The sequence below is a fragment of the Palaemon carinicauda genome, chromosome 5 (assembly GCF_036898095.1).
Source record: "Palaemon carinicauda isolate YSFRI2023 chromosome 5, ASM3689809v2, whole genome shotgun sequence".
NCBI lineage: Eukaryota > Metazoa > Arthropoda > Malacostraca > Decapoda > Palaemonidae > Palaemon > Palaemon carinicauda.
Window position 1 is genome coordinate 94895754 of NC_090729.1, and position 22884 is coordinate 94918637.

Below are 22884 nucleotides of genomic sequence, written 5' to 3' on the forward strand. Positions count from 1 at the left end.
TGTGTTGTCTTGTACAGACTTTTGTGAGACCGTACAGATGAAGAAAGTGAGTTCTTTCTTTATTAACTATCCAGTATATTAAAATTATTTATATTGGTGTGAGCTACACCTACATTTTCCTTTGGAAATACCTTGATGGTTATTCCAGAATAAGATTAACCATAAAATTTCATTATCTGGAAGGTTACAGCAATTGGCTGGGCAGGAAATACAAGTGTGTGTCTTTCCTTCTTTCCTTTCTAGCTTAGTTATTTTAAGCTATATATATTTTAACATTAGTTATCCAGTGATATGTTTTTCACTTGATACTCATGGAATTTCTTCTCTTTACAGGAAGACCATCCGAAGTGTGGGAGTATGTTCTGCAATGTCCGCAGTAAGAACTTCTGTGGACATTATTTGTGCAGGAGGCACGCAGCATGCGCAGTCTCCAAAGGTGATCTCCGGTATTGGGACCCGCAGGTGTGTACGATATGCACTAACCTGATTACCAAGGCGTTTGACGCGCCTAAGACGGCGGAGTCAAGGGACGCAGCGAGGGAAAAGCTTCGAACCTGGGTGAGGGGCTTCCAGAAGAATACTTCTGGCCCCTATCTTCCAAGCGAGAAGATGAGGGCTTACCTTTTCCCCAAGGCATCAGCGGATGCAGTGATTCCCCAGCCTCAAGCGGAGATACCTCTGGTTCAGATTCCAGTGGATTCTGAAGTCTCGGACGCCCTACAAGACATCCAACTGGGCGATAGCATGTCTGAGGTGTCCGAGTACACCGAAAAGGACCTTCTGGTAGAAGACCAGGAAGAGGAGCTGACCCAGGCTCCGGATACTGAGGAGGAAGAAATCGACGAGGGGTCGGTTACTCTGGCTCAGGCCCCTGAACCTGTTCCCTCAACATTGTCTGCTATCCCAGATGATCTGGGAAGAACTCTTTCTTCCATCGTTGGAATGATTCAGCAGATGCAGAAAGAGAATAATGAGAAGGCAGCTGCAATGAAGTTAGAGATGCGAAGAATTGCAGCATCACGTGGGCCCCAGAAGAATCTCAACGTGAAGGACCTTCCCTTGTGCTCGGATGCCAATCCTTGGAGGTATGCCGAACACATGCCTGTGACGACAGGAAAGATCGTCATTTCAGAGAAGTTGTGCTCAATTCCCTTCGAGGAAGTGGAATTCTGGCCCAACTAGGAGTCGTACCCGGACTGCTATGTCCGTCTTAGGAAGGAGCCAGCCTCAAAGGAAGAGACGGAGCCGAAGGAGGTCATAGTTTTTTACCATAATAAAGCACAAGCTTTACTGTCAAGCTCATTGAAGGAGAGGGGCTTCACAAACTCAAAGGTACCTGCTTTGAGTAAGAAGCATCCTTCCTTTGTGGCCTCTCCTACCAGAGCCTTTCCCTTTATGGAAAAGGGATTTAAGGCTGTTTTGAAAGCGGTCGAGGCAGGTAAACTATGTCCCTCCTTGGAGGAGTGTAAACCTCTGTCCTTGGCCTTACCCATGGACCAGAAAGACTGGAAGGACGTCCATCTTACCTTCTCAGTCGGGAAGTTGGAGGCCGATATTGCCGGACGTCAGTTCGGTGAAGACCTCCCAAAACTGTCTGATTTTCTCTTGCGTAGGGAGCAAGAGACAAAAGAAAGACTTGCCGCTTCAATGTCTCTACAAACGACTCTGGAGACGATGGCAAGTGACCTCAAAGCTCAAGAGATGTTTATGTTAGTGGCCAAAACACATCTGGCCACAGTGACGAAGGACCTCTACAGCTTCGTCAAAGCTAGGAGAGCTTATAGAGAGTTCGTGTTCGCCTCGGCTGCGGTGAGGCACGAACCAAGGAAATTAATCTCCTCTTGCATTTGGGGTAAAGACCTCTTCCCTAGTGAAGCGGTCAAAGAGTTAGTGGATAAGGCCGCCACAGAAAATAGAAACTTCTCCAGAAGTGGGGCCTATCTCTTGAAAGAAAGTCTTCCCCGGATGAGGGTCCCCAACCAAAAAGGAGGACTAAGAAGCCTAGGCTACCCTCTCGGCCAGCCAAGCCGTACAGACAGCAACAGCAGCAACTTCCTTTGACCGCAGTGCCCCAGATGGTGGCACAAACCCCGACCACATACCAGTGGGTACCCCAAGCTTTGACAACGCAGTCTCCGGCATTTAACCCAGCATTCGAAGGGCAGTCTACTACCTTTCATCCAAGAGCTAGAGGATCAGCCAGAGGTTCGTCTAGACGCCCCTCAAGGGGAAGGGGGTTCAGGGGAGGACACGGTCAAGGAGGCAAGGCCTCAGGTCAACAGCAGCAGAAGTGAAATGCTTCCGGTAGGAGGGAGACTTCATCTTTTTCGGGATCGTTGGACCTTCGATCCCTGGGCCTACAGCCTAATCAAGAATGGCGCTGGTACAGCACTCCACCTCCGTTCCTACAATTCTTCCAACACTCTACCACCGTTCTGGAAGAATACATTCAAGAACTCTTGGAGAAAAGAGTAATCCGAAGGGTAAAGTCCATCAAGTTCCAAGGAAGGCTGTTTTGTGTTCCAAAGAAGGACTCAGAAAAACTCAGAGTCATTCTGGACTTGTTGCCACTCAACAAGTTCATAGTGAACTACAAGTTCAAGATGCTAACACTCCAACACATATGGACCTTACTACCCAAGTGGGCATTTACCGTCTCCATAGACTTGTCAGACGCTTATTGGCACATTCCAATCAGTCGTCACCTCTCCTCCTACCTAGGATTCAAGCTACAACGAAGACTCTACGCCTTCAGAGCCATGCCATTAGGGCTAAACATAGCCCCAAGAATCTTCACGAAGCTGGCGAACGCAGCTCTCCAACAATTACGCCTAAAGGGAATCCAAGTAGTGGCCTACCTGGACAACTGGCTGGTGTGGGCAGCATCCAAGACAGAGTGCATGCAAGCTTCCCAACAGGTGATCCAGTTCCTGGAACATCTAGGTTTCAAGATCAACAGAAAAAAGTCTCGGCTTTCTCCATCTCAAAAGTTTCAGTGGCTGGGAATCCACTGGGACTTACTGTCACACCAACTTTCCATCCCTGTAAAGAAGAGGAAAGAAATAGCAGGTTCTGTCAAGAGACTTCTGGAATCCAAAAGGATATCAAGACGCGAACAGGAGAGAGTGCTGGGCTCTCTCCAGTTTGCCTCAGTAACAGACCCAGTACTAAGAGCACAGCTAATGGATGCAACCGGAGTTTGGAGAAAATATGCATCAAACGCGCGAAGAGATCTGTTAAGACCAATACCGACTCGTCTGTGAACGCTTCTCAAGCTGTGGTCCAAAGCCAAACAACTGAAGAAATCGGTGCTTCTTCAGCCACCTCCCCCCTCTATGACTATTCATACAGACGCCTCGAAGGAAGGATGGGGAGGTCATTCTCACCGGAAGAAGGCCCAAGGAACCTGGTCCAACCTATTCAAGAAATTTCACATAAACTTTCTGGAAGCCATGGCAGTACTTCTTACATTGAAGAAAGTCTCCCCTCGCCACTCGATCCACATAAGATTGGTACTAGACAGCGAGGTGATAGTGAGATGCCTGAATCGACAAGGATCGAGGTCACCTCAAATCAACCAAGTGATGTTGGCCATCTTCCGGCTAGCAGAGAAGAAGAGATGGCACTTGTCAGCAGTTCACCTTCAAGGAGTTCGCAATGTGACGGAGGACGCTCTATCCAGGCTCACGCCGATAGAATCAGAATGGTCCCTAGACGCAGGATCATTCTCTTTCATCTTGAGTCAAGTCCCGGAACTGCAGATAGACCTCTTTGCGACGAAAGACAACAAGAATTTACCGCTCTACGTGTCCCTGTACAAGGATCCCCTAGTGGAAGCAGTGGACGCTATGTCCCTCGACTGGAACAGATGGTCCAGGATTTACCTGTTCCCTCCTCACAGCCTTCTACTGGGGGTCCTCGACAAACTGAGATCTTTCAAGGGAAAAGCGGCAGTAGTGGCTCACAAGTGGCCGAACAGCGTATGGTTCCCTCTGGCATTAGAACTACAGCTGAAGTTTCTACTGCTACCGGATCCAGTTTTGACTCAGAGAGTTCAGAAGTCGACTGTCTGCGCTTCATCACAGAAAAGCCGGAACCTGCAGCTCATGATTTTCTCTCCCTAGCAGGGAGAAAACATTTCGGGATATCAAGAGACAGTATAGACTTTTTAGAGGAATATAAGTCCAAATCCACCAGAAGACAATATGAGTCATCATGGAGGAAGTGGGTGTCCTTTGTCAAGGCGAAGAATCCACAAAAGATCTCGACAGACGTCTGCTTATCATTCTTCATCCACCTCCATGGTCAAGGTTTAGCAGCCAACACATTATCAACGTGTAAGTCCGCCTTGACAAGACCTATTCTATATGCCTTCCAGGTCGACCTCTCTAACGACATTTTTAACAAAATTCCGAAGGCCTGTGCTAGGCTCAGACCATCAGCACCTCCGAAACCCATTTCATGGTCTCTGGATAAGGTTCTTCATTTTGCTTCACTGATGAACAATAAGGAGTGTGCTTTAAAGGATTTGACCCAAAAAGTTATATTTCTGTTTGCACTCACTTCGGGGGCTAGAGTTAGTGAAATAGTAGCCCTCTCGAGAGAGGAAGGTCATGTTCAGTTCTTAGATGGGGGAGAACTAAACCTTTTTCCAGAACCAACGTTTCTTGCCAAGAACGAGCTACCCACCAACAGGTGGGGTCCCTGGAGAATCTGCCCTTTGAAGGAAGATGCATCTCTATGTCCAGTGGAGTGCCTAAAGGACTGATAATTAGTTAAGAAACTGGGATGGTTGTTCTGGCTAACTAAATAAAGCCTGCGAAGCGAACAACAGCGTCAGAGACGCCTCCGGTTAGGCAACAGCTCCGCCACAAAACACAGTATTTAAAGATAAAAAGGCGTTACTTTACGGTCAGAGCTGATTTATACAATATAAGAATATGGTACTCAACTTTCCAGAGGCAGAAGCTGAAGATTGCGACATGCTGGTAGTAAATAGCGAACAACTGGGAAAAAACACCTGATCACAGACGCTACTAGAGAAGGAATAAGGACGCGGGCAGTTATGACGTCAGCCAAGATGGCGGCGTTTATTATTATTATTATTATTATTATTATTATTATTATTATTACTATCCAAGCTACAACCCTAGTTGGAAAAGCAAGATGCTATAACCCCAGGGGCTCCAACAGGGAAAAATAGCCCAGTGAGGAAAGGAAATAAGGAGATAAATAAATGAAGAGAACAAATTAACAATAAATCATTCTAAAATAAGAAACAACGTCAAAACAGACATGTCATATAATAAACTATCAACAACATCAAAAACAAATATGTCATAAATAAACTATAAAAAGACTATGTCCGCCTGGTCAACAAAAAAGCATTTGCTCCAACTTTGAACTTTTGAAGTTCTACTGATTCAACCACCCGATTAGGAAGATCATTCCACAACTTGGTCACAGCTGGAATAAAACTTCTAGAGTACTGCGTAGTATTGAGCCTCGTGATGGAGAAGGCCTGGCTATTAGAATTAACTGCCTGCCTAGTATTACGAACAGGATAGAATTGTCCAGGGAGATCTGAATGTAAAGGATGGTCAGAGTTGTGAAAAATCTTATGCAACATGCATAATGAACTAATTGAACGACGGTGCCAGAGATTAATATCTAGATCAGGAATAAGAAATTTAATAGACCGTAAGTTTCTGTCCAACAAATTAAGATGAGAATCAGCAGCTGAAGACCAGACAGGAGAACAATACTCAAAACAAGGTAGAATGAAAGAGTTAAAACACTTCTTCAGAATAGATTGATCACCGAAAATCTTGAAAGACTTTCTCAATAAGCCTATTTTTTGTGAAATTGAAGAAGACACAGACCTTATATGTTTCTCAAAAGTAAATTTACTGTCGAGAATCACACCTAAAATTTTGAAAGAGTCATACATATTTAAAGGAACATTATCAATACTGAGATCCGGATGTTGAGGAACCACCGTCCTTGACCTACTTACAATCATACTTTGAGTTTTGTTAGGATTCAACTTCATACCCCATAATTTGCACCATGCACTAATTCTAGCTAAATCTCTATTAAGGGATTCACCAACCCTAGATCTACATTCAGGGGATGGAATTGATGCAAAGAGAGTAGCATCATCTGCATATGCAACAAGCTTGTTTTCTAGGCCAAACCACATGTCATGTGTATATAGTATAAAAAGTAATGGGCCAAGAACACTACCCTGTGGAACACCGGATATCACATTCCTATAATCACTATGGTGCCCATCAACAACAACTCTTTGAGATCTATTACTTAAAAAATCAATAATAATGCTAAGAAACGACCCACCCACTCCCAACTGTTTCAGTTTGAAAACAAGGGCCTCATGATTAACACGGTCAAAGGCAGCACTAAAATCAAGGCCAATCATACGAACTTCCCGACCACAATCAAAGGATTTCTGTACAGCATTGGAGATTGTAAGAAGGGCATCACATGCTCCAAGGCCTTTAAGAAAACCAAATTGCAAACTAGGGAGTAGATGATTACCTTCAGCAAACCTATTAAGATGTTTTGCCAGAAGACGTTCAAAAACTTTAAATAATATGGGAGTTATGGAAATTGGGCGGTAATCAGTGGGACTTGAGCTACCACAAACACATTTACATAGAGGAGTAACATTACCAATTCTCCAACTAGTGCTAAAAGCTCCTCTTCTTGCTAATTTGCGCAAAATAACAGATAACTTTGGAGCTAAGAAATCTGCTGTTTTTATAAAAAACAAAGGAAAAATACCATTTGGGTCTACACCTCCATAAGCATCAAGGTCCATCAACAGAGCTTTAATCTCACGAGATCGAAAAGCTAAACTAGTTAGTTTAGCCTCAGGAAAACAGGAATGAGGAAGTTCAAGTTTTTCATTACTCTGTTTACTGTCAAAAACATCAGCCAAAAGGGTTGCCTTTTCCTTTGGACAGTGAGTGACTGAGCCATCTGGTTTAAGTAAAGGAGGAACTGTTACATCTACACCAAAGAGTGCAGATTTAAGGGTAGACCACCATTTATGTTCCTGAGTTGTACCAGAAAGTGTTTCTTTTATGGTTAAATTGTACTTCTTTTCAGTTGAGGCATAAACTCTCTGAGCAAAAGCTCGAAGCTGAGTATAGTTGTTCCAGGTCAAATCTGATCTGTTACCCTTCCAAAGTTGATAGGCCTCCTGCTTCTCCAAAAAAGCACGTCTACAATCATCATTGAACCACGGTTTGTCCTTCACTCGGTACCTTAGCACACGAGAAGGGATACGCCTATCAATTATGTTGACTAGATTCTCATTCAAAGGGACAACAGGATCTACACTATTATATAATTGTGACCAATTCAAGCACAAAAGATCATGTAAAATCCCATTCCAGTCTGCTTGGGATTTCATATAAATTTTACAAGAATATGATATATCAGGGACAGGCTGCTCAGTCTTCACTAATAATGAAATCAAGGCATGATCAGATGTCCCGACTGGGGAACCAACCTTACCAGTTATAACGCCAGGGGAGTCAGTGTATACGAGGTCCAAGCAATTACCAGACCTGTGAGTAGCTTCATTTATGATTTGCTCACAGCCTGATTCAGAAGCAAAGTCTAAAGCTCTTAAGCCATGGCGATCGGTAGGAGAGATAGAACTTAAACACTCCCTATGGTGAGCATTAAAATCACCAACAAAGACAAAAGAAGCCTTTCTATCATCTTCTTGTATCTTAGCCATAATGGTAAGAAGACAATCGAAGATAGAATCATCCATGTCTGGATTATGACGTCATCCGAGTACTGTAACAGTAACGGAGGAGGAGAAGCGTAAACGCTATGTGGGGTGCAGATGGCTATGTGGCGTGTCAAGTATACGTCCCTTGTTATTATACGATATCCTAAAGGGAAACCTTAAGTGTACTCGCGCCAGAAGTTAGAATTCTGTGAAACCTTTAGTTTAATTCTCTGGGAATATCTACTGTAGTCTTATATACCCTTAGGAAGCTACTGAAGTAACCTTCCATCGGGACGACATGGCCTGAGCCCAAAAATCTAGTTACAAGGTAAACTACTAAACGTATTTGCATCTTATTGCTGCTATCTCAGTTACAGATGAATAAAGTATACTAGAGTTTTAATTAAACTCTAGAAGGGCCCAACTTGAAATCAGAGTACAGATTTCCAAGGGTTGAAAAAGGTAATCTCTAAGATTTACCATCCGTCCCTATGGAGATACAAACTTTGAATCCTCATAGTCGAAGTCGACACTTTCCCTGCAGGGGACAGGAAGCCCTAAGCTAGTTCCAAGCTTAGTGGATATGACTAATATCGGTAATGTCATATATAAAGGTCTAGGAGACCATATAAGGAACTCATTCAAAGTAAGGGCACTTATACAAATCCACAGATATAGTACTTTTAAGTAATTCTCTAGTAAACTTCCATCAGGATGACATGGCTGAGCCCAATAAACGGATTTTGAGCAAAGAGAAAAATCTGTTTTATATATATATATATATATATATATATATATATATATATATATATATATATATATATATATATATATATATATATATATATATATATATATATATATATATACACACATACATTACATTCCCATGTGTATATATGTCTAGTTTAATTCATAAGTATGCTAGGCTTTCTGCTACTTTGATTCCCTCTATGTAATCTGGCTTTTCTTTCATATTGTAAGACATGAAATTACTCTTTGCTTTATTTGTTTCTAACCCGCCAGTTTCTACTTAATTTTGGATGTTACGCTTTGTATTATCTACTGGATTATGGATAGCCTCTATAAACAACATTGCATCCCGTGATCAACTGCTGACGTGCCTACTTGTTATCGGTCCCCACAATTTTGCGTTAAAAACTTTGAAGTCGAATAACATATACCAGTAGAGCTGTTTCAGTATATGCAATGAATATATTTACAAATATCAGCTTTAATACTTGTAAGCCGAAACTATCTGTTTCAGAGTTCAAGTTTAATTTTAGTTAGGTTGTTAGTTCTTCATTGTTTAAGTCTGGGATTAAGAGTTAAGGTCGTGTTGCACGTGAGCTCCTGAGTTAATTGATGTAAGTGGAGAAAATTAAGGACTTAAAGGTGTTATGAGATCAAAATCGAAAATGTATAATAAAGGCAAGACTGGAACGAAGCCAAAAGCAAAGATGGTGATTAACGAGGATGTAGAAACCTCATCAGAAGAAAAAATGGAAAGGGAACCAGCTGACTGTGCCATGTGTGACAAAGAGGTAACAAAGAAACAGTATGGAATCGCCTGTGACTACTGTGAGTCTTGGTTCCACAATGGTTGTGTAAAAATTGGCAGGGAAGATTACAAAGTGCTGCAGAATAACAAAAGTCTCACTTGGTTTTGTAGAGAATGTAGGGGATCATATAGGAATATGAAGGTTGAGTATTAAAAGATGAAGGAGATTAATGATAGGCTAATGGATAGGCTACAGGTACTGGAACACACAATAATAGAAATAAAGGACTGGATAGGTTCGGCAAAGCTAGGACGAGTTAATATGCCAATAGAAGACATTAGGGAAGAAGTTAGAGAAGAGGTTAAAGAGATAAAGGAAAAGAGGAAAAATAATCTGTTAATATATAATGTCGAGGAATGCATAGAAGGAAGCACAGAGGAAAAACAAAGAAAGGATAAGGATAGGTGTGAGCGACTGTTCAAAGATAATATAGGGGTAACTGGAGTTGAAGTAATGGAAATAATCAGGGTAGGTAGGTTGGAAATAGGTAATAGACCAACTGATACCCAAGAGGTTAGAAACCAAAGAAATAAACCGAGGCCATTACTAGTAAAAATGAAAAGTGAAAGAGAGAAGTGGACAATTATAGGAAAGGCTAAGAACCTTAGAAATTGTCCAGAAACAAGAGAAAGTAGAATCTTTATAGCGCCAGATCTAACAATGAGAGAGAGAGAGCAAGATAGGCGCTTAAGGGAAGAATTACAAACAAAGAGACAAAATGGGGAAGATGGATGGCTCATAAAGAAAACGGATTTTGAGCGAAGGGAAAAATCTATTTTTGGGTGAGATGGCCATGTCGTCCTGATGGAAGTTCCTTAAAGTAGCTTCCTAAGGGATATATGTACTACTGTGATATTCCCAGAGAATTTTACCTTTAGGTATCCAGAATTCTAACTCCTGGCGCGAATATCCTTAAAATTTCTCCAAAGGATATCGCATAATATCAGCGGACGCATTCTTGACATGCTTCCATAGCAATCTGCAGCCCAAACAGCGTTTTGGCTTCAAGGAGGATGTGGCAAAAGGGAGCCGTCCAAAGGCTCTCCCCGCTCTCGTAATACTATTGGGAATACAACAGCGCCATTCCCACGACGGCGGACATTCCTTGTAGCATTGAGCGTGGTGTTACAGATACAGTACCACGGGAGGGATACTGTGAAGATCTTTTCTTTTAGAAGAGATGGGTGGGTCCATCAAGACGACATGGCCATCTCACCAAAAAATAGATTTTTCGCTTCGCTCAAAATCCGTTTTTTTGGGCTCAAGCCATGTCGTGATGGAAGCATACCAGAGCATTAGTGTATCTGTGGATTTTTAATCAGTGCCTTAACCTTATAGCAACCTTTTCTATGGTCATGGGGACCACATGAGACAAGGGTCGTTACCGTTATTCGTCACCATCACTAATCATAACCAATGTTAGTGCTTCCTGCCACCTACAGGGAAGAGTCATTCTAGACAGTAGAAAAGGTATCTTGAGGTTAACATACATAGTATGACCAAACATAAGTACACACTGAATATACAAATAGTCTCATAGTTGTATATTTGCTAAAATAACATCAGTGTCTCTTATATCTATTATTTGATGCATACAAATATATGAGTGATACCTACTTTGGTAAGTTGAAGAACTCTGGCACGTATACATACAATTGTCTGGCGAAGGTGGACGCACTACATTCTAATAGACATTTATTACTAATAAATTACTAAAAGATGTTCAGTTAAACGAATGTAGTATGACAATGGGATTATACCTGTAACAAGTACAGAGACTATATTTCCTTCTTGAAGGAAGAAATGATGAGTGCCACTCTCAGACTGAAGAAAATTATAAAACAATTTCTCTTCATAATTCCTCTACTGATTACTTCTATCTGCACTGTGTACTTCGTACACCGGCACTTGTGCTATCTGTATAATTCCACACCTGGGATTTTGAACAGAGCCAGTGTTATCATGGTAACACTTAATTAAAAAAGAAGTCACACCTAAGAAGGGTGACCTCTTCTCCCTTTAATTGACAGTCCCAGTCAATTAGCTGTTCATCGTAGAATTAGACGGCAGGTTAAATATTCTACCTGGCGTCACCACATATTGCTTCAGAACATGGATTTATCTAGCATAGTGTATGTAGAACACTCTGGATGATTCTCATCCGTTACATGTGCGAGGACATGTGAGGTCCCAAACCAAAAACTGTTTACTACAGTAATTAGGGGGCAGGTTTTAATACACTACCTGCTGCCACTACAAAGTGTTTCAGTTCATGCACTTGGTTTGCATAGTGTTTGTAAAACACTCTGGATGATTTCCATCCAGTGTATGAACGAAGGCGCTCAAAGTCCATATACTGAAAGAAGTTCAGTGATGAAGCAATCTTTCTCGGATCATGACCTGCGGGAGTACTGTCCGGATCCGCTCTACGAATAAAGTAGGTGAGCTTCGCCCTTAGTTGTTTTATGGATAAATTTGATCCAGAAGTTTCTCCTTTAAAGAGCTGTCCTCCCCTGAAGTCTGAAGTTCTACAAAGATAGACCTTTAGACACTCTACAGGACATAGAGAGACATCTTTCTTCAGAAGGCAGATTCTCCAGGGACTCCACCTCTTAGTGGGTAGCTCGTTTTTAGCGAGAAAGGATGGATCAGGAAATAGATTTAGTTCTCCCACTTCCGTGAACTGAATGTGACCCTCATCTCTGGATAGGGCCACTATTTCACTAACTCTAGCCCCGGAGGCGATAGCGAACAGAAAAATAACCATTTGGGTTAGATCCTTAAGAGAACAATCTTCATTGTTCACAGATGAGGCATAATGTAAGACCTTGTCCAAAGACCAAGAGATGGGCTTTGGTGGTATCGCGTGCTTAAGCCTAGCACATGCCTTTGGAATCTTATTAAAGATTTCATTCGCCAGATCCACTTGAAAAGCATATAGGAGAGGCCTAGTCAAGGCTGACTTGCACATATTTATCGTATTGGCCGCCAGACCTTGGCTATGAAGGTGGACAAAGGACAGACAGAAGTTCATTGAAATTTCTTTCGGTCCTTTTGCTTTGACAAATGCAACCCACTTTTTCCAAGAAGACTCATATTGTCTTCTAGTTGACTTGGCCTTGTATTCTTCTAAGAATTCTATATTGCCTTCTGAGATCCCAAACCTTTTTCTAACCGCTAGAGCGAGAAAATCATGAAATGAAGGGTTTGGGTTCTCTGTGATAAAACGAAGGGAGTTAATTTTTTAATCTTTGGAAATATACCTAGGGTCAGAGCTAGGACCGGCCTCATCTACTCTATCGGACCCACTAGAGGATCCTCGTATGGGGCTATATAGCGAGGTAGTTTCTTAAAGACGCTCGTGATGAAGAGGTCGAATTGCAGTTCCGGGACTTGTTCCCATCTGGGAGGGAATATGTCTGCGCCCATGGACCATTCCAACTCTATCGGTTTGTACCGAGATAGAGTATCCACCGTCACATTGTGGATCAGTTGTAAATGAACTGCTGGTAGGTGCCGTCCCTTTAAGAGAGGGATGGGTAACTTCACCAAGACTGAATGAGACGTTTGAATGTGACGTCTTATTATCGCTTCGGTGTCCAAGATCAGTCGTAGGGGGCCTAATCTGTGTGGAGGGGGCTTCCCCACCCATGAAAGGACCAGCAGAGTCTTGGGACTTTCGTGCTCTAATTTCTGTTAGGGAAGTGATTAAAGAGGGACCGATCTCAGTCTTTTTTTATCTCTTCAAGCGTTTGATGCGTGTTTTCCCCAAGCTCTTAACGCATCTTTCCGGTGTGCCCTTAGCACCAGGTCTGTCACTATAGCGAACTGGGGAAAGTTTAGCGCTTTTTCCTGTTGGCGTTTTGGTATTCTGACTGAATACCTGAGTCTCTTGACAGACCTCACGAGCTCCTTTTATATTTCCAAAGGAGAGGAGAGTTGATGTGACTGAGGGCTTCGGTGGTTTTTTAAACATCGAAACCCCTGAGCTGGAGAAAGTCGAGACTTCTAGAAGCCTATCTTGCATGCGTGATGTCCCAGGAACCGGGTCATCTCTTTGAATGCACATTGGCCGGACACTTCGGGTGCTGCCCACTCCAGCCTCTTGATCAGGTATATTAATACCTGAACTATTTCTAGGCTTGACTTTGACGTGGCTAAGTTCGTCAATCCTTTGAAGATACTTAGGACTGTGAGTCCGACACGTATCTTTCCTAGGATGAATGTTACTCTCTGTAACATGAATTCTAGATAGGAGGAAGGGGGGTGGTTGACTGGAAGGTTCCGAAGGACACCTTTCAGGTCTGACAAGACTAGGACCACCCCTAATTGGAACAAGGTCCATATGTTCAGAAGGATTAACATTCAGAACTTCCTGTTTTTTATGAACTTGTTGAGTGGCCACAAGCTCAGAATGACTCATTGATATCTTGAGTCCTTCTCGTGAACACAAAACAGCCTTCCCTGGAACTCGATGAGCTATTGTTTTCTTACCACCTGTATGCTCTGTAGCTCTCAGGTATACTTCTCCAGGAGGGTTTTGAACTGTAGGAGAAGGTAAGGAAATGATGGTAGGGACATTTCTGTTTCCCATCAATGGCTCATCTTGAATAGGCTTTGGACCGAAGGATCGAAGGTCCTGCGATCCTGAGGGAAAGTTCCTCCTAGCCGAAGCGTCTTTATGCTTCGAGTAGTCAGTAGGCTTAGACTTTTGACCATCTGCCTGTAGCACCGTGGTCACTGGAATAGTGGGATGTTGTTGAGCAGCCCGGATATTTCCAGCATTTTCGATCTTCTTTTTAGGTTGGGGACCCACAACCACAGAAGATTTTCTTTTTGAAGGAATGCCCCATTTTTGGAGAAGACTTATGTTCTCCATGGTGGCGTTCTTAATTACTTCCTTAATGACCTCGTGTGGGAAGAGGTCTTTACCCCAGATGTTGGAAGATATTAGCTTCCTTGTTTCATGTTTCACTGTTGCATCAGCGAACACAAACTCTCTACATGCTCTCCTGGCCTTCATAAAGGCGTAAAGGTCCTTCACCAAGATAGCCATATGCATTTTGGCTATGACCATGAGCATGTCTGGGGTACTTTCGTAGGTTGAACACAACTCTATGTAGTTTTGTAGAGGAAGGGATGTCGCAAGTCTCTCCTTTGACTCATGTTCATTACACAAAAGCAACTCAGACAATTTAGGGAGACATACCTTGAATTGTCGACTTGCGATGTCCTTGTCTAATTTTCCTACTGAAAATGTCAAATGGACTTCCTTCCAATCCTTTTCTTGTCCGGGAAAAGCTGGTGACAAAGGCTTGCACTCATCGAGTGTGGGACATGGCTTACCCGCTTCTACCGCTTTGGCAACAGAAGTAAATGCCTTCCCCATAAAGGGGAATGAGAGTGAAGTAGGAGCAAGAAAGGAAGGGTGTCTGTTATTCAGTGAGAATACCTTCGACTCTGAATAACCCGCCTTTCTCAGACTACCTGAAAGGATAGTCTGTGCCTTATCATGGTCGAGAATCAAGACCTCCTTTGGTTCCACTCCTTTTCTTGACTTTGGTTTGTACTTCAGTCGAACCCAACAATTAGGGAAAGCATAAAAGCTTGGCCAAAATTTAATTTTGTCCAAAGGAACAGCATCTATTTTCTCTGAGATGTAGAGATTGCCATTTGAAATTGGCATCTGCTCCGCAAACCTCCGGGGATTGGTTATGGAGCATGTTGGCAGGTCTTGATTCAAGGGTCGTTTGACTGACCCCTGGGAAGGGACAAGAGAAGCTTTACGAGGCTCTATCTTGCGTTTTATTTCCTGCTTTTCGTTTTGTTTATGAAAGCTCTCTATTTGGTTCTTCAGCTGGATACATAATTGTACCACATTATCCAATAGAGGGGTAGAAGACGAAGATGTCAACATCGATGGCTCTATAGCCGGCATAGGCGGAGGAAATTCTGACACAACATTTTCCTCTTCTACCCTGGGGCACTTCTTGCCCTTAATCCCAAAGGTTTTCTGGCCGTCAGTGGATGTAGTTGGCTCCTGAGGCACTACTGTTTCCTCACTTGCTTCCGGAAATAGTAGCTTACGCATCCTATCTTTAGGTAGGAAAGGTCCCGGAGAGATCTTTTGAAAGCCTCTCACCCAGTTGCGTAATTTATATTGAGCTGTATCCCTAATCTCTGTAGACTTGGGATTTTCAAAACCTTCGAACATTAATGTCCGACATATATTGCAAACCTGTGGGTTCCAATAATGTAGGGATCTGGAAATAATATTGCAGGGGGCATGAAACCTGTAAGTATTATGACCGTAAAAATACTTACTCTTGGCCTTGCAGAGGACTGCAGCACAAGGTATCTGGTGTTCCTCCTGTAAAGAAAGGAAAACCAAATGAGTATACAATGGATTATCTCCTTGACAATCAACATGCAAATGTCCTTTACAATAGAGTAGCTTAGGATAGTAAGCTATAAAGGGATAGTAGGAGATACATACTTGTGTACCCCTGTGAGCAAATGCTGTTGCCTCCCCTCAGTATTAACTACATGGAGATTTCTCTATAGAGTAACTCCAAGTAGAAGGACTCTTACCCCTAGGGGTAGAGAAGTATCAAATCACCGTCCCAAAATAATGTTAATACTGTGGGGTCATGATGACTGATTCTCGATCAGAATATTGAAGAAAACTATTCATTCAATATATGAACGGTACCAGCAGAATGCTCGTACAAGGGTACCCAATGTATGTCAGAAAATACTACTGTATCATGGTAATGTAGTTTTCTAATTGCAGTAAGTCTATATTGCAATTTACTGGCTACTGTACATCATGTATTTTAGTCTAGTCATTATGCTGCCTTCATAGTAGCATATGACAGTATGGTCCATCTAGCATGAAGCCAGCTGGACTAAAGAAAAAGAAAGACATATATTTGTATATCCCACTCAGCCTATTTGCTGTAGTCTTCCTACTATATTAAAATATAGAGTTTCCTGATCAGGGAGACTCAAGGAAAAAGGCTCCACCCTTTAAGGGTTAGGAGTGTATTACTCCTGCCTTGAAGTGTTTAATATTGTAGGGTAATCCTAATACTGATTTCTAATCAGGATATTGAAAAAATCATATTCATTCAATATAGGATTGGGCTCAGCAAATGCCTGTGTTGGATATCCAAAATATATTGGAAATAACTACTAGTATAAACTATATAGTAGTTTTCTATCTGCAGTATATTCTATAATGCAGATATACTGGCTACCTGTATAAAATATACAGTAGTTCAGCCGGCATAGCTAGGTCTTTCCGGCATACCCGGCATGCTAGCTAGAGAGAGAGAGAGATAGCATGGAAAAAAAGGCTACTCCTTACTGTGAATGTATACAGTAATTAAGGATGTAAAAGTCTAATTTGACTGCCTTTTTCCAGAGAGAAGGTTCTAATAGAAGGGGAGAATGTACCATTCAGGCTTCCATGCAGCTACAGTACTATTGCCGACAAGGTCGCCAATACACTGCCGGCCGGCAAGTCCAGCAGTACCAGTACAGTCGGCGTGCTGCCAACTGAGTCAGCACTATCTGTGCTGGCCTGGCCGGCAGTACCCCGGCAACAGGACCTGTAGCAGCAGTCCAAGGGAGGACTGAAGAACCTTGGGAACAGAAGGGACTTCCCTCTCACGGCCATCATGGTCGCCGGCAGCCATCTTGGCTGCCGACAGATGATATGGTTGGCGGCAGTGTGCTCTGCCGTCAACCAAAGACATGGCTTGAGAGGGAGTCTGGCTGGCTCCGGCAACCTACCAGCAAAGGAAGGTTGCAAGATGCCAGCCTAAAGAAAGACAATGGCTCAGCCATCAAAAGAGGACAGCCACGTAGGGAACAGGGTCCTGTAACGAGTGTGAAAGGAACTGGCAAAAATTGTCAATCTTACCACCTGTAAAAGAAACTCTGTTTCGGTATCGGCAGAATCCCAGGGAACAGGAGAGACTCAGTTCTCCAACCCAGAGATTGCCGACACAGTTAAGGGGATGGCGGCACTGCCGCCTCCTCTCAACAAAGAAGAAACAGAGTTCCAGTGCCACGTATCCTAGGCTAAGGAAAATTGCTCTTCAGCCCAGAGTACTGTGGCATAAGACTAGTCTTTTAGTCGCAAGGAGAAGATGGTATCCTACCATAACTTCAAGTGCGGCTAATGAGGGCTAACCTCCATTGCCGGCCACCTAGCCGGCAGGGGAATGATGGTATCCTACAACCCATTCGCCCTGCCGGCAGGTCGCCGACATAAGACTAGATACTCTGAGATTCTGACTAAATCCCAAAACCCGATGGTATACCACAACCAACGGTTAAGGGAAGAGGCAGGACAAACCCTAAGTTAGCCATGTCTGAATAAAATTCAAGGCACAGCTATTAGGGTTGTAGCCTGAGGCTACACTCAGAGGGAAAAAGATTACTCTTAAGTCTCCGAAGAGACATGTAATGTTTCATAACATTATAGGAGGTATCAGTCTCCACTGAATGAAAACAAAACACGAGGGTAACTGGGGAAAGTCTGAACGTATAGTAAAACGTCTAGGTAAGGTTACCTAGGCTATACGAGATCTCGGTTACCTAAATCACCAAAACTCTAACTATACGATCGACAGAGAAAAGGGGGAAACAAAAATTATGCACATTATCAAAGTTTTACAAGAGTAATTGCCTAAATAGCTAAATAATTGAAATAAATAAAGATATTAAAAACTGGAAGTCATTCTGCTATCTAAATAACACATGCCTAACGAACGACGGCGCCATTGCGCCTCCAGTAACTGGCCTAGCTCTGAAACACAATAAAATACTCTAATTTCATTGTGAAACAGGAGCTAAAATATATTCATAGTAAAGACCCGATACTCAACTTTCCAGAGGCGGAAGAAGATGGAGAAAGCATAATAATAATCCTGTAAAACGATCGAAAAATTAGATCACCAGGAAATATCACCGAGCGAGATCGCTACAAAAAAAAGGAATGTCGCCGTCGTGGGAATGGCGCTGTTGTATTCCCAATAGTATTACGAGAGCGGGGAGAGCCTTTGGACGGCTCCCTTTTGCCACATCCTCCTCGAAGCCAAAACGCTGTTTGGGGTGCAGATTGGTATGGAGGCGTGTCAAGAATGCGTCCGCTGATATTATGCGATATCCTTTGGAGAAAGTTTAAGGATATTCGCGCCAGGAGTTAGAATTCTGGATACCTAAAGGTAAAATTCTTTGGGAATATCACTGTAGTACATAAATCCCTTAGGAAGCTACTTTAAGTAACTTCCATCACGACAACATGGCTTGAGCCCATAAAGGAAAATTGCACAGAAGGGAAAATTTTCGTCAGAACGAGGAAGGCACACAAGAACTTTAAGGAAAGAAGAAGAATATAAACACAAAATAAAAGAAAACTTTAAGATTTACTTGTTGAACATACAATGCTTAACAAAACAAAAACTGATGGAAGTTGAGAAGGAATTAAATAGTAGAAATTAACTTTTTTACTTGACAGAAACACACCAAAAGTTAGATAGATTAAATTTAAGTAAGGGTGTTAAAAAAGTAGAAAATATGAGGAATATGAATGATAAAAAAGGAGGAGGTTTGATGATACTTTATAGAAATAGTGAAAGTCTAGAATTGGAAAAGATAGAAAATAAAAGTAAAGACCTGATGTATGTTAAGTGTAATGCTTATGATCATACATTTAGATTATTGTTGGTTTATTTTTCAGCAGGAAATACTGAAGAAGACAAAAGTAGGGATAAGATAGTAAAACAGGAATGTGAAAGAATTATTAGAAATCTAAATGAAGAAGAGGCATTGATGATATTAGGGGATTTCAACGGGCATGTAGGATTTTTAGGTTACCAGAATTTAGACAGGAACGGGGAAATGATTCTTGATTGGATGAATGACCATGGGTTAGTCCTATTGAATGGAGATTTAAGATGTAAAGGTATTTATACATGGGAAAGATTGCAACAAAAAAGTGTAATAGACTACGTACTAGTAAACGAACAAAAGTATAAAAACTTTAGGGAAATGATTATAGACGATGAAAAATTGAACTTTGACATCTCGGATCATAATCTGATCACCATAGAACTGGAATTCATGAGTGACCAGAATAAAAAATTTAATAAAAGTAGATGGGAGGAAGTAAAATACTTTAGGACAGATGAAAATAGTTTAAGAGAATATACAACAAGAGTAGAGGAAATTGTAAGAGATAGACAAATAGACAGAATAGAAGGAATGGATCTGATAATAAAAGAGGCTGCAGAAGAAAAATTGGCAAGAGTATATAAAAGGAAAGTTCTTGATGAAGAAAGGGTACATGAGCAACTCTGGATGAACGATGAAACAAGAAACGGCATAAAGGTAAGGAAGGATTTAAACAGAGAGAAAAGAAATGAATCCAATATCGAAGTAAAAAAAGGTATTAGAAGAGAGATATGATAAAAAAAGAGGGAAGTGCAAGAAATGATAAAGAAGGAAATTACTATATTTGAAAAAATGATAACAGAAGAAATAAAAATGGATACAAATTAAAAACTTGGAGAATATTGGTAGAATAAGGAACAGACAGAAAGCCCATGGCAAAGTTATACAACTTTATGGAGAACAAGGAAATAAGCTAAATAAGGAAGAAACAAAAGAGGAATTAATCAAGTACTGGAAAACTATATTTTGTAAGCATGAAAATAAAATAGACTCAGTTTGGAATGAAGAAAAACAGATAGAATATGAAAACGAAATAGCGCACCAGGAAGACATCACAAGAATAGATGAATATAATATCCCGGACATACTTAGGGAACACTATGACCTTGTAATGGTAACAAACGGGAAAATAAAACCAATGAAAAATCCAAAAATCACGACAGAAAAAGTAAAGAATTGCCTGGGAAAATTAAAGGCAAAAAAAGCGGCAGGACCAGATGGCCTAAAACCCGAGCTATATAAGGCACTAGGTAAAAGCAAAATATGTCTTGAAACCTTACAGAAATGTTATCAAAATGAGTTGGACGAAAAGGAAAAACCAAATATGAGAAACAAGTCAAGAACAAAGATGGTTGAAAAGAAAAGAAGGCCAATGGCAAAAGACCTGAGACCTATAGCTCCATTAAATATTTCTTATAAAATATTCATGATGATGGGGAAAGACCACATAAGAATGAATGAAGAAGACAATGAATGTCAAGCAGGATTTACCGGTGGAGGCAGGATAGAGGACAAAATCTTTATATTACAGTATTGTGTGGAAGAGAGCTATAGTAACAAGAAACCCCTAATAGTAACTGCGATAGACTTTAGTAAAGCATTTGACTCTGTAAAAAGGGAGGTATTAATAGAAGTTTTTAAAGAATATAAAATTAACACCAAAATCATAAGTGCAATTGCAAATATTTATCAAGGAGATACTACGGGCATTGACTTAGGAGAAGGTATAGAACAAGAAATGGAGGTTACGAGTGGAATTAAACAAGGTTGCACAGGATAAACTTCACTTTTTAAACTGATTACGTATATTGTCATGAAGAAAATAGAAGAGGAAGGAAACGGTTTCAGAAATCAATTAATAAAGATAGAATCATTATTTTTTTTTGCAGATGATGCCTTAATAATTGCACAGGATATACATAATGCAAAGCGTAACGTCCAGATATTAGTAGAAACTAGTAAAGAATGTGGGTTAGAAATTAATAAAGAAAAGAGTAATATTATGATTTACAATATGAAAGAAAAGCCAGATAACATAGAGGGAATCAAAGTAGTAGAAAGTTTGACATACTTAGGAATAAAGCTAGACAATAGTAGGAATATATTTAAAACTCAGAAAAGGGTAATGATAGAAAAGGCACACCCACACACACACACAAAAAAAAAAAAAAAAAAAAAACAGCTAATCTAACATATTCAGTTATAGAGAAAAGTTGCAATAAAGTAATGATAGGAAAAACGTTCTGAAAAAGTATTGCTTTACAGTACCATCTATTTTGCATGGAACAAGTGTTATAAATCTAACAGAAACTGAAATAGAGAAACTACAAAGAATAGAGAATGGGGTATACAGGAAGATTTTAGGTGCCACTAAAAGCACAGCTAATACTACTCTTAAGAGGGGAGATAGGTGCATCTTCTATGAAAGCAAGGGTGATGGATGGGAAGCTGCAGTACTTAAATCGTACCCTGAATGGAAAGAAGGAAATACTGAAAATAATTATCCAGGATATTCAAGAAAAAGAAGGAAGATGGTGGAAACAACCTGCAAAGTATTTGGAAGATTTAAGTTTAGGCATAAGACAAATAAGAAGAATGAACAAGGCAGAAATAAAAATGGAAATCAGAAAGTGGGATACTGAAAAGTGGAAAGAAGAAATAGAAAGTAAAGTGAGCTTAGAAATATATAGAACGTGGAAGAAAGAAATTAAAGAAGAGGTAATTTATGAAAATACATTTGCTTCAGTGATATTTGTAAATAGACACAAAGGTGGAATATAAACTGTAATTTTTGTGAAAATGAGGAGGAAGATTTGATACATTTTTTGTTATTTTGCCAGGATTATAGAAAAGAGAGGAATGAAGTAATTGAGCTACAATAACCATACGACGAAGACCTAAAGAAAATAGTAGGATTATTTTTATTTAGTGAAACAAATATAGAAAAGAAAAAAGAAGTTTTAAACCTAATGTGGAAGAAAAGACAAAACAGTACAAGAAGATAAACGTTAGAGGCGCCGTTGTAAAGGCTATACCTCACCCCAGAACCTGAACCTGAAAATGTTTACATTTGCGGGGTTGGTAATTCGGTATGGGAGGAAGACAAGCGTAACGTAAGTTTTATAGTCGATATTTCGACTGTTATTGAATTTCACTACATTATCTCACTCGTATACCACTAATTACATACATTCCTACACATTCTAGTAAAAATACATTGAATATCACTGATATCTTCATGCGGCCCTCTCATAGACATTAACCAGTTCGTCTACCAAATCATTCACGAAAACCAAAACTCGAGTAATTGTTGTACATGAATCATTGTAGATAAGTATACTGTATGATTCAATTACATTCACTATTCTTGCGTTATAACAAATACACCTCTTACCATCAGAAATCTTGCTTTTTTATCACTAGAGATAAACCCCGTGGTAGTATTGTAGTGTATTACAGAGCAATGTAACCTAGGAAAAAAACTACTTTTTCTTATAGAAAAAAATGCACTCTTCGAAAATGACACTCGTTCCCGTCGCAAATGAATAGTTTCAGAAATATATATATATATATATATATATATATATATATATATATATATATATATATATATATATATATATATATATATATATATATATCCATATCCTACGATAATGGGGGACCCCCAGTGGGAACTCGGGGTTTTGGGTGGGGAAAACATACTGGGGAAACGATATATAATCTTAAAACAAGCCTTTTCTTTCTTATACCTTGCCTTCTTGAATGTATAATTAACGGAGGAAAATACAAAACAGTATAGCTGGATAA

The 22884-nt window shown here is 40.7% G+C and overlaps 2 protein-coding genes across 9 annotated transcripts in view; both read left to right on the forward strand.

Annotated features, from left to right (window-relative positions):
- Positions 1-9186: 9186 nt before the first annotated feature.
- Positions 9187-9483, forward strand: LOC137641028 (uncharacterized). Its single transcript, XM_068373478.1, has one exon. The coding sequence runs from the start codon at positions 9187-9189 to the stop codon at positions 9481-9483; it is 297 nt and encodes a 98-aa protein (XP_068229579.1).
- A 12588-nt stretch (positions 9484-22071) lies between these two features.
- The window catches only part of LOC137641374 (sesquipedalian-1-like), an 893367-nt gene continuing 892554 nt past the window's right edge, over positions 22072-22884 (forward strand). For 3 of the 8 annotated variants that reach the window (XM_068373873.1, XM_068373874.1, XM_068373875.1), the window contains exon 1: positions 22096-22187. The gene's annotated coding sequence lies outside the window, so the exon portion shown is untranslated. Of the gene's footprint in view, positions 22188-22884 lie in introns of all 8 variants that reach the window. The other 5 variants (XM_068373872.1, XM_068373871.1, XM_068373878.1 and 2 more) reach the window with 5 other exon arrangements.